We start from the raw sequence: 11986 nt of genomic DNA, 5'->3' as shown, positions 1-11986 counted from the left end.
GATGGTCTAGTACCGAACATAGCATACTCGCCAAAGCCAACAAAACACTATAATTTTTACACAGCTTGAAAAATCTTTCGAATCATCACTTCACAGTCACACACTAGTCTGTCACATTAAATCCCAATTAAATACATTGAAATTACTGGATGCATTGTGAGAAAACTAAAAAAATAAAAACCAACAAGTGTGAATAATTTTTCCAGACACTGTATGTGTGTGTGTACTCTTTGTAGGGCTTCTGATCCGATTGGAAAAGGAAAACCTACGAATACAATCCAGAGCTTCTGTCAAAGTGTGCCCACCCTCGTTAATCGTCCTCATTATGAGCACACTCCAATCTAATGAGCCATAATAACACCTCCTGATAACACCATGATAGGTGGCCCCTTTGGACTCGCCAACCTTTGATTGGCTGCCTGAACGGTGGTGTGCAGATACTGATAGGCCATCAGAGGGAGGGTAGGCTGGCTGCTGGCCAATGGAAGTGATACGACTCAGAGGAATGAAACGGACTGACAGCGGGCATTTTTCTGCCACAGAGATGAAAGACTAATGACGTACATTGTGTGAATAAGGGTGTGTTCGGGTGTATAAACATTGCCAGACCGACTGATTGATCTTTTTAAAAGAAGTATGTCTTTAATATTAAAGGTCAACATAACTCTATGTGTCAGCAACCTTAACACTGGACCTCTGTGGAGCATGGTGATGGGACCACGAGGTGGTGGAGATAGTTGGGTTTTTTTTTGGCTAGAAAGGAAGGAGCCATTCTAGCCAATGGAAAACTGGTGAAAGTGTCCAATAAAAACTGAGAACAGGTGGAGATTTGTCTTAGAAACAAACAACAAACCTGAACAAAAACAGCAAGAGCTGTGATGGAGTGGTTTAGACCAAAACATCTTTATGTGTTCGCATGGACCAGTCAAGGTTGATATGGAAATAAATAATCCTACTTAAGATGAGACAGCTGAAACAATTACGAACAACAAAATGCATTGTGTCATTATTTTATCCAAAAGGCCAAAACATTGTTTTGAAGACTCTCAGGGACTGAGTGACCTTACGCAGTGAAAACAGACTATTTATATCTTCCAACAAAAGGCGAAGTTGTACTTTCTCATCAGCATTGCACAGAGACTGCAGAATGTCTTGTCCACTTGTACTTTGAGTTACCAAAGTTCAGACTGCTCAGAGATCCCCTTTCTAAATTAATCCATAGCTATCAAAGCACGAAGGCTTAAAGTTCCCGATTCTCCATCCAACGCAAGACTTAGACAAAAATCCATCTGAGCATGATATGTTTACAGATGCTCTTTATTGACCTATTTTGAAAGGAAAAATGGGGAAAAAAACATTTTCTAGATGTATAAAGCTAGCTGATAAAACCCAAAAGACTGACAGCTGACTCAGTGGGGACTTTGTCTTGGTCTGTCACATAAAATACACTCCAGTCAGAAGAAACGTCAAACTGTTTAGATAAGTATTTAGTGGATTGAATACATCTGCAAGGTTCTGCACCGTTTGTTAGATGCATGTACATTTTTTTCAGAGGCTGCAACATGAAAGAAGCTCTTTATGTTTGAACAGCAGTGGCGCTGAGACACATCCCATAATGGCGCCATATATTACAGATAGGTCAGAGGTCATAGTTAAGTAAATCAGGTTATGCACTTTTAAAAGATTTTGTACCATAAGAATAAAAGACAAAAAAACAAAAAACAGAGAAAATCTTCTTTAGCACTGATAAAAGGGGAACAACCTCTAAGAAAGTCACAGAACAGTAACCTTTGTTTGGAGAGGAAAAATCGAGTTATGGCACCATTATTTGGTTGGGATGAGAAAAATGCATTTGCTGAAGAAAGTTCTGCTGCCGATTTTGTTCAGCATGAAGTATAAAACAGTTTTTCTGTACAATGTGATTTTTAAACCAGAAAAAAGTGCAATACTCAGATTTTGTTTTCCTAAATTTAAAACTTCAACTAAAAGGCGATCTCAATTCTGACTGATGCTTTGATTTCAGTTTCACAGTTACAACTGTTTGAAATTGTCTCCTGTATTTCTTAGGGAAATGCAGGAATCATTGAAGTTTCCCAGCAAATTGCCAACATTTGGGAGCAACGTGGCAGTTTTTGCATACTCTCTTTGCACTCGGCTTCACGTGTTCAAGCGGATTTTCTACGTTTTAAATGAAACGGGAAAAGATTAAAAAGGAAAAAAAAACATCTTTCGTCATCTCTCCTTTCCCTTGAGGGCTGCCTGACCCTGGCTTTCATCCGGAAGCCTGGGGGTAAGAAACTCAGGAAGGAACAAAGTGGAAGAAAGGAAGGGAAGAAGATGATGCCAAACAAGGTGAAAGTAGAGAAAACGGATTTGGAAGCATAGAGTGAACAGGAAGAAATAAAAGACGAGATGTAGGAATGGAACGAGTGCCGTGCTTCATGAATGAGCATCAGAAATTTGGGTTGTAAGATAGGATGAGAGACAAGAACATGCTTTCTACTTGGCCCCTCCCCTTCCCATTTCCTCCCTTTTCATCTGCCCCACTGCCTCTATATAACCTCTGACACAGACCATGCCTCAGTCAAAGTTGTGTCAACAGCACAGGAAACTGCAGCCATCTCTCTGCCTTTGTGATACCAATATTTGAACTTCACTTGTTTGAGGAACAAACCGCAGTTAGTTTTTATATCCAGCTGGAGTTCTGGACTGATGAGTTTCCACCAGGAGAGGATGCTCAACCAATTAGCCATCATCTCGCTGCTCCTGCCGCTGGTGCACAGCGCAGGTAAGAACCATACGCATCACTGACTGTGACTTTAGTACCACTGATTGTTTAGGTGGATGAGGGGGTCATACATGTTAGCAGGAAATAATTCAGGAAACATCCAGTGGTCAATGATAAGACTGCTAAACGCACCAGACGGATACTATTATTGACAAGCTAAACGGCCTCACTCATTAAGTCAGGATCTTACTCGTTTTGAGTGAATTTGTGTCATTAAAAAAGATGTATTTAGTTCAGTTTATTTAAATAGAACCAATTTTACATCCAATCGACAAAACAAAGCTTTTCTTTTGTCCAGGTCAAACTATAAAGCTGGAAATCATTTTAAGTAAGCAAGACTTCCAGGTAGGAGAAGAGATGTTGCTGGTATGTAAAGGTAAGCAAAACTTTATTTGACTTCCAACCCTCTGTCCATTCGTAAAGCTCACAATCCATTTTTAAAGTAGGTTTTCACTCTCTCTTTTCTGTCCCATCCTGTCTCCTGCAGCCACAAAAGAAGGAGAAATGACATGGCATAAGGGAGGAGAGGAGATTGATGATGAAGACATCGTCTCAAAGCTGGACTACACCACCTCCAAGCTGCTCATCAAGAAAGCCAGCCTGTCTGACGGGGGCACGTACACCTGCATGTTTGAGTCCGATGATGGACACAAGGCGGATGCTCAGTCGGTTATCTATGTCTACGGTAAGTCACTGCACACGCACGACAAGCTTGTCGTTGTTGACGTTGTGACATTTTCGTCCTTTAACTTCATTCAGATTGAGCATTTTACCTTTGACGTGTTTTCTCAGAGGGTCCGTCGTTCCACGGCACCACCACCTACCATGAGTTTCTGGAGGGAGCAGACGGAATGGTGCCGTGTCTGGTGAGCGGGCGGCCAGCGGTGGACATTACGTGGCTTAAAGACGGAGAACTGATCCCTTCTACTCGTAAGATCTTGGAGCAGCACCTAGGAAATGTTTTACACCCCAAAAATATGCTTTGTGGTTAGCAATTTCCAACTAACTTAGAATCCAAAATATCCTCTTATTGTTGTATTTATTTAATCAGAGGCTGTCATGCTGCTGTTTTTGCAACATGACCTGAAAATCTCTTCAGTCAAGTAATCTAGAGCATCAAGCATGTTTGTTAAACAGGGTCTCTAACCCACGGAGGGAGATGAGTTTCAGCTTATTGTTCTGTGACGAAACTCATTTCTCTTCTTAAAAATCATTAAAAAATGAAAATGAAACTTTCCTCATAACTTAAGCATTACATATGTACCACTGTTCGGTAGAAAAATAAAATAAAGTTAGTGCGACTCACCAGCAGGGGACGCTATGACAGACGTTTCTAACTTCTGAACAATAAATCAAGCTCTCGGCCCATTTATGCCTGAAGGTTTGGAGGTTGTTGTTTTTTTTATTTATTGCTGCATCACAGTACAGCATAAACCTTTAAATGAAGCACCCATGCATTTTATTTCGAGATGCAGTTGAAGAGTTGAAGAACAAATAATTTTTGATCTTATGAAAAATGTGAACATTTTTCCAATTTAGTTTCAAATTTTAAGAAAATCATTAAAAGTCACAGGTTTAGACAGATTTTTCGGATATTATTCTTGAATTAACCTAAACATTTTAGATTCTGCAACTTGTGCTCTTAAATGAAGACGACCTCTCTGCTTTTTCAGAAGTTTGCAGCATAATCTCACTATTGAGTCTCAGAATTTTGTTGGACTAATCCAGTTGAATTGTGCACAGTTTGCCATCAAAATTTGCCTATGAAAACTTTTACGAAGTATTTGAATTTGTGCTTCAATTTGCATACAATATTAATAACGATAATACAAGGCGCTAACGACACCTAGCATAAAAACTTGAGTTTCAATCAAACACAGACCGGGTCATCTGAGAATATTTAAAAAGACTTTATGTTTTTTTGTTTTTGTTTTAGAGAATACTGGAAAATGTTATTATGATCAAATTATAAAAGTAATAGATTTTTGTGGGTATCGTTATCAGTGGAGAGTGCAATTAGTTTGAAACTGTTTACATTACAGTTGCAGGTTTTAAAGCTCGTCTTAAAACCCATCTATTTTACTTGGCTTTCACCTCTAGAGGGATCTAGTTTTAAATTGTATGTTTTTGTTTTTAAACTGTAAGTTTTTATTTTATGTTTTTTTTTTTTTTTTTGTTATGTTGTGTTTTGATGTACTGCACTTTGTATCAGCTGTGGTTGTTTTAAAGTGCTTTATAAATAAAGTTGGTATGGTATGTTTAGCACTGGAGGCTGTTAAAAACAAGAACAAGCTCAACTGGCATCCTGAAGTAAAGTAAAACTCACTGCCATTGTTTAGTACTTCCTTTTCATTTGCATCAGTCATCATTGAATGTTTCTGCATTTACAACGCCATGTGTCTAAAAAGCTTATATTGTCTTAAAAACAACGTGTGCTACATTAAGACTCATACTTCATACTGCAGCATGAAGTTCTGTTTTGCTTACAAGAGGAAGAGTCTGATCAACTTTGGCCAGCTGCAGTAACGTGATTAAAATAAGATGTTGATAAGCTGTTAATGTGACTTTGTTTGGCTCCTTTTCTTCAGCTGGAGTTCGTGTTCGTAAGATGTCCGACAACACGCTTCATATTGAGAAAGTGAAGAGGAGCGATGCCGGGACGTACATCTGTCAGGCCCAGATCAGAGGGAGAGCAATCTACAAGCAGCTTCCTGTTTCTGTCGTCGCCAACGGTTAGTCACTTCTTTATGGTATCCAGAGGCATAAAGGACGATTACAAGTAACTAAGTCCTATTTTATTTTTCTTATAATTTTTGTAACTTCTTTTAACAATATGTCTCACACTGCAGCTCCTCCCACTGTGCACATCAGAGAAGAAGTGAAAAAAGTGATTGCTGGGCCTGAAACCAATGTGTCATTACTGTGTTTGGTTGATGGTCTGCCAAAACCCAACATCACATGGACTCTGTAAGCCACCATTTTCTTACTTTATTATTATAAAAAAATTACTTTGAATACTTGAAATTCACATTAATTCTTTAAAAGCCTAAGCCTTTGATTACAGGATTGGATTTTTAAATGTCTAGTTAGTATATTTCCACTAACAATTTGCTTTTATTCATAAAATGAAACCTCGTTTTTTTTTTTTTTTCTTTTTTCAAAAATCGACATCTTAAATCTACAATACTAGAAGCCGTGAACAGTTACTGTTGGTTGTTTCATTATAACTTCAGAAATGTATTTTCTTTTTATTAATTTACAAATGTATTTGTGAGAAAGGCCATGTAGAGGTTGCAACACTGACATCATAAACCAATATGGCCGCCCTGTACATACAACTTAATGATTGCAATATAAACTGTTTGACGGTTTGCATACAGATTTCTGTGTTAGTCACATTCACATTAACAAGTTAGGATTAATTACTTATTTTAAGCTAGAAGAATTTAAATTCTTGACTCAATTTGTATGAACAAAATATCTGAAAATGCATTTTATCAAACATCGCACTGATTTCTGCTCACAAGATATTTTATTAGTTGCACTGAAATCAACATTTGCCTTAAAAACATACTAAAGGCAGGTCAATGTAACAAACTTCCATTTTACAAGGTACAAAACATACCTTACTTATGTTTTTGTACCTTTTATAAGGTGGGCCGAGTAAAGATGGCAGTTTTTCTGTGTTAATAGTCTGCGTCATTATTTACTTTCTTCTAAAATTTTCTGCCTCCCTCTGCTGGCTTTCTTGTTGCCTATAATCACGTCTCCAAATACTGACTCCACACAAACGGGACATGCAACTATTTTTTTAATTTTTCATCCTAAGGCCTATCGAGGCTGATCCGTCCCGCCACGTCTTCAACTCCGACCACAGCCAGCTCACCATCCAGTCCGTTGTCAGGGACGACTTCGGGGAGTACGTCTGCACGGCCAAAAACAAGATCGCTGAGAACAGCGCTACGTTCATGCTGCATGTTTTTGGTTGGTTTTCACATTCCATCAATTAGTTTCTTTCATTCTAATAGAGTGCACTAAAGCAAGGTGATGATGATGCTTCTTTTACGTATAGAGCCTCCAGAGGTGTTTATCTCAGAAGATCAGCACAGTGTGAATGTGGGCGAACGCGTCTCTGTGTCCTGCAACGTGACTGGTCACCCGCAGCCTGAGCTGCACTGGATCAACAAGCAAAACGGAGAAGAGCTGGTAAGGCTGCTCAAACTCTTACTAATCGCACATGAGGTGGCTCTTAAATGTGTACACAATAAGATACAATGTGAGGCATGTAGAAATAATTTTTGATTTTCTTTTCTGCATAAACAGTGTTTATGCAGAAACAAGCAGGAAAGAAAAAGTCCTTAAAACCCTTGATGCACAAACTTAAGCTAATATTTCGTTGAAACTCTTATTAAATTTAATTTCAGTCTTCTTCAGCTCATATTAACCATCATTACAGTTAATCAAATCAATCTGAGTGAAAATTCAGGTGTCCATTTTTCAGATATTTGCTCACTTGAAAAGAGGTTCCAAAGAATAAAAACTGAATCTAAATTGCTGTAGCAAAGTTTTAGTTTACGGTTATGTCCATTTGTACCACTGCCAAATTATTCCACGTTTAACTTTTTTCCCCCCTTCATGCAGATGTGTTTGTTTCTCATTAAAAATGTACAGGATAATTGTCCTGTCCAATAATCCTTTAAGAAACAGGCTGTTAGAGCATTTGCCATGGCCTCATTAGTTTACATTTCAGAAACCTTTGTTCTTTGTTACTTTGCAATTTAACCATCATGCAAAAGCTGAAAAACATTTTTGCCTTTTATTGTAATTCATCACCTGGAAGTCCTGTATTTTTAATGTTTGAACCCTCTCTGCCAGGATTCGACCAGTCGTATCAAGGCGGTGGACGGCGTGCTGGAGATTGAGGAAGTGATGCCCTCTGACGGCGGACGCTACTCCTGCATGGCTGTCGGTATTTCTGGAAATGCATCGAGAGATGTCGTAATTCAGAGTAAGGTTTCCACTTCAGTCGGAAACATTTCCCTCTCGGTGATCAACGTGTCTCTAGTTGACATTATTTCTGTGTTTTCCTGTCCTCCTGCTCGCCCTCCAGCCCAACCCGGGCCGCCACATTACCTGACGGTCACCCCGGGTCCAACCTCTGTGCTCTTCACACTGAAAACCTTCCCCATCAACGGAGGAGCACCGATCAAAAGCTTTGTTCTGCAGTGGAGGAAAAGTGCAACGGATAAGTGGGAGGAGACCGTTGTTGCAGCTTCAAGTGAGAATTTATACTTTCATTAAGGTTTTGTGGTTGTAATTCACGTTTCACCTGGTAGTGATCTAGCTGTCTAGCTAATCCTGAACCTTCTTTGTGTTTTTTGTAGATATTTTGGCTATCACCAACCTCAAGCCATACACCAAGTATACAGTTCGTATGGCGGCCATGAATGATGTGGGACAGGGGCAGTTCTCAATGGAAAACACAGTTCGCACTGAGGGAAAACGTAAGTTTGATCTACTGCAACCAGCCATCAACTTCAATGTACTTTCATTGGATTTTAAAGGATTGTCACCAGAAATCCTCTTGATAACCCTGAATGCAAGTCGTTATCGGAAATCGCCTAATTAGTAAATGTAGAAAAAAAGAAAAAACATGTTAAAAAGCTGGTAGCTTGCTTGTAAAGTATTTGTACATAAAAATAAAAAAAACGATGTTGCTTAACAGTAATGTTTCATCTTCATTTTCATCTGTCATCCCTGGTTCTTCATGTCCATCTTTCATTGGAATCATCATCCTAACATCTTCATATCGTCATTCACCTGCTGATTCCACTCACATCACCTCCTAATCTGCTGTCCTCCCTTTGCAGAAGGTAAAGTTCCCACACTCTGTAACAAAAATAAAAACCTGCAAATGAAATATATTTGAGTCATATGCATCCCAAAGTTATGAGTTAATTATTATAGCCTACCGCTAAATGGTTTCCCCTTCTGATTTTAGGTGAACCAGACAGTCCAGCTTTAACCACAAGTCAGGCAGTAGTGGAGGGCAACTCCTTCTCTGTTCCTCTTCAACAAATCGAAAACGGCGGCTCCCCTCTGCTGTACTTTGACGTCCAATACGAACAGGTGAGAGACCATGTGAGCCCAAGTCTACCTGTGTTATTTCATTTCTTTCTTGTCATTAATTCGCTTCTTGTGCTCCTTTTTATCCAGGACACAGAAGAGAGTGAGAGGAAAACACTGCGGCTTCCCTCTGATGCTAACACTGTCAGCCTGAAAGACCTCAGCTTCGGCTCAGACTATCACCTGGAAGTCAGAGCCGTCAACGCTAATGGCTCCTCCATCCCCGCAATGTTCAACTTCACAATTGCAGAACAGCCCGGTGTGTTGCCTCTCTCGTTCTATGCTAGATGACACATATTTTAAGTGAAAGATAATGATTACATTTATCATCGTAATGTTTTTCCTTTGTACCCGCAGTGAGCAGCAGGATGACCAAAGGCACCGTGGTTGGCATCGTGATATTGATTTTCCTGCTGGTGTTCCTGGCAGTGGATGCCACCTGCTGCTACAGAAACCGCTGTGGTCTGCTTATGGCCGTCGCAGGGAAACTGCCCAGGTGGAAAGACCCGAGCCTCAAAAAGATCGAGGAAGGAGATGGGACGACTAACGGGTGAGCGGCTGTCTGGACGGCAACCATCTCACGGATTCTCTTTTGCTGAGCACCTTATTCTAAATATTCCTGCATGTTCTGCCTGCAGAGACGTAACACTGAAGGGTCTCTCCAAACCCAGAGGTAGTATTCAGCAGTCAGGGGTTCAGACGGTCAGCAAAGACGGTCAACTCTCAGAGGTCACCTGCGACAAAGCTCCACTCACCAAAAATGAGTACGTTTGTTCTCCCAAACGCCAAGAAGTTGCATAAATACAATACATTGCAAATAGTCTTTTAACTTTTGGATATTTTTAAATTTTGCAATTTAGTGTGATTCCATTACAAAGGAAAGTGATTCCAAACTAAATTAGCTGCAATGAATTTTAAAAATACTTTTTCTTTCTCTACTTGACAACGAATCATTTTCAATCTATCACAGTGACTTCCAACAAAATACTTATAAGTTTGTGATTGTAATGTGCTTAAATGTGAAAAAGTTAAAGTTACAAATACCTTGGCAGGCACTGTAGGCTACAGAGCAGAAAAAAATCAGCATCATTTTGCAGTTTCAAATTGTTTTGCTTTTATCTTAACACACTATTGTTATTTTTCTATCCACAGGAAATTACACCCCACAGCTAATCTGTGAGGTTTTACACATTGTACAGAGATCCAGAGAAGAGGTCAGTGGATCCCAGCTGCTGTGGGAGAAGTCAAGCACGCAGTAGGAAATGGACGGATTTGGACTGATGGTGATAAAACTGAGCTCATCCTGCACTACGTGCTGTTAGCGTGGAGGTTAGCATGGGCGCTAGCCTCAGTTTTTACGCTTATTTGTACTTTAACAGGGTAATAATGATGTCTGTGTTTTACAGGGTAATAGTTTTGTTACTGTGCAATCGCTGTAACTGCTTTTGTGAAAGAAAAAGAGTAACATTTACTTGGCACAACAAATGTTCATTAGTTTCACAGACAGAATTATCGTTTTGTTGTTGATAATTTCTTTATTGCTAATATTGTGTCGCTGACTTCAGCAGGAGTCAACACAAAGGATTAAATACCGCATTATTTAACTGTATGCTACTTAAATTGAATGTAAATAAAATCCTGATATTTATTATTTTCTAAGGTTACATTTATAAAAGTTATTTGTTTTATTTGGGTTTACATACGTCCAACACCATCTTTAACTTCCTTGCCTCGATGTGCTATTGAGCACTTTTCTATAAAAAAAAAAAATCTTGGAAAGGCAGAAAGTGACACTTTTAGTTAAAAGGAACTTCAAAAATGTTAATTTGCCACTTACAAAAATGTATGTTTTCTATCAGTGCTACAATATTACCAACAATAGATCAGTAAATCAACAGAAAAGTGTTTAGCTTCTTTTCTTATTAATTATTCTAACAGTGTTTTTATTTTTTTACCACTGTACATTGTGTATACATTTTTTTGTGTTTCATAAACAGCTTGATGTCTTTTTGGCTCATCATATGAATGTTTTCTGCATGTTTATTCAAACAATAGAAGTGAATAAAATGTTTTCCTTCTTTCATTTTTTAAATCAGTATTTTATCCCTACAAACAAAATGTGTTGAGTAAAACATGGCAGTGGCAGCATGATGATGTGGAGATAATTTTTATTCTGCTGGCCAGGAAAAGTTAGTCAGACTCAGGTGAGCAAGGCAGACATAACCTGCAGCTGTGATCGCAGCAAGAACCAGCTCAAGCATCGTCTCAGGGGGGCTGAATACTTTTTATATTTTTATCTGTAAAATGTTTACAAACCCTGAGTTAGTTTTCATTCATTTTCACATTTGTGCACAGCTTTATGTCAGAGTGTCCTTTAAAATAAATATACTGAAGTTTCCGGGTATAACTTGAGAATATGTGGAAAACATTCAAAGGGTTCTGCAAGGCAGTGCGTGGCTCAATGTGCTGATCAGAAACAAATGTAAGTAATCATTTCTACTATTAGCAAAATGTTGCAGCATATATATATGATGTACATAGTTGGATTGTAGCACCAAAGGTGGTTTGGATGTAGACTTAATTTTATATAAACTACAAACACTTAAAATCCTCCTTCCAAACACACTGAGCTCATGTTGGTCTTTTGAAGCAATAGCGTTGAATTTCCTGAGGAAATAACTGATGCTTAACTTTTTTTGTCCTGAAACTAAACTTTGTCCTTGTTTACAAACTGGGATAAACAGTGAATTAAATTTGTTTCTTTGAGTTTGGACTCTTTGAAATAGATAAAATCAGTTAAATAAATGATTACTGAGCTCTAACCACATGTGGATCTGCATAAACCCTGTCCTACTTGCCAACCTCAGAAAGAAATCCAAATGTGAAAGCAAGAAGATGTGGTAACAACTACAGCACAGGAGTAATAACATCAGTCCAGCTAAAGACACGACCAACACCAGCATTAGGATGCTTTTGTCCTGATGACTGATAATCCACACTAATGCATTAATGAATGGTTGACATTTTCTCATGTAAAAACACAACATTTGGTTATAACAGCCTATTGTTACA

At 38.7% G+C, this 11986-nt stretch overlaps 1 protein-coding gene across 2 annotated transcripts; it reads left to right on the top strand.

The window, feature by feature from the left end:
- Positions 1-2240: 2240 nt before the first annotated feature.
- Positions 2241-10997, top strand: LOC106943378 (neural cell adhesion molecule 1-like). 2 transcript variants are annotated; one of them, XM_015026687.1, is made up of 17 exons: positions 2243-2788; positions 3087-3164; positions 3276-3473; positions 3581-3718; positions 5377-5520; positions 5638-5755; positions 6618-6772; positions 6861-6994; positions 7664-7796; positions 7899-8066; positions 8173-8292; positions 8659-8661; positions 8790-8917; positions 9005-9173; positions 9272-9464; positions 9553-9678; positions 10067-10997. In XM_015026687.1, the coding sequence occupies exons 1-17, from the start codon at positions 2713-2715 to the stop codon at positions 10092-10094; spliced, it is 2109 nt and encodes a 702-aa protein (XP_014882173.1). In that variant the 5' UTR covers positions 2243-2712; the 3' UTR covers positions 10095-10997. The 2 variants fall into 2 exon arrangements, with proteins under 2 accessions (XP_014882174.1, XP_014882173.1); XM_015026688.1 differs by lacking the exon at positions 8659-8661 and having other exon boundaries at positions 2241-2788.
- The last annotated feature ends 989 nt before the right edge of the window (positions 10998-11986 follow it).

Source organism: Poecilia latipinna, unplaced genomic scaffold, assembly GCF_001443285.1.
Source record: "Poecilia latipinna isolate Pla-1442-1.1 unplaced genomic scaffold, P_latipinna-1.0 Scaffold5220, whole genome shotgun sequence".
In the NCBI taxonomy this organism is placed as follows: domain Eukaryota; kingdom Metazoa; phylum Chordata; class Actinopteri; order Cyprinodontiformes; family Poeciliidae; genus Poecilia; species Poecilia latipinna.
This window is presented reverse-complemented; position numbering and strand designations above follow the sequence as displayed.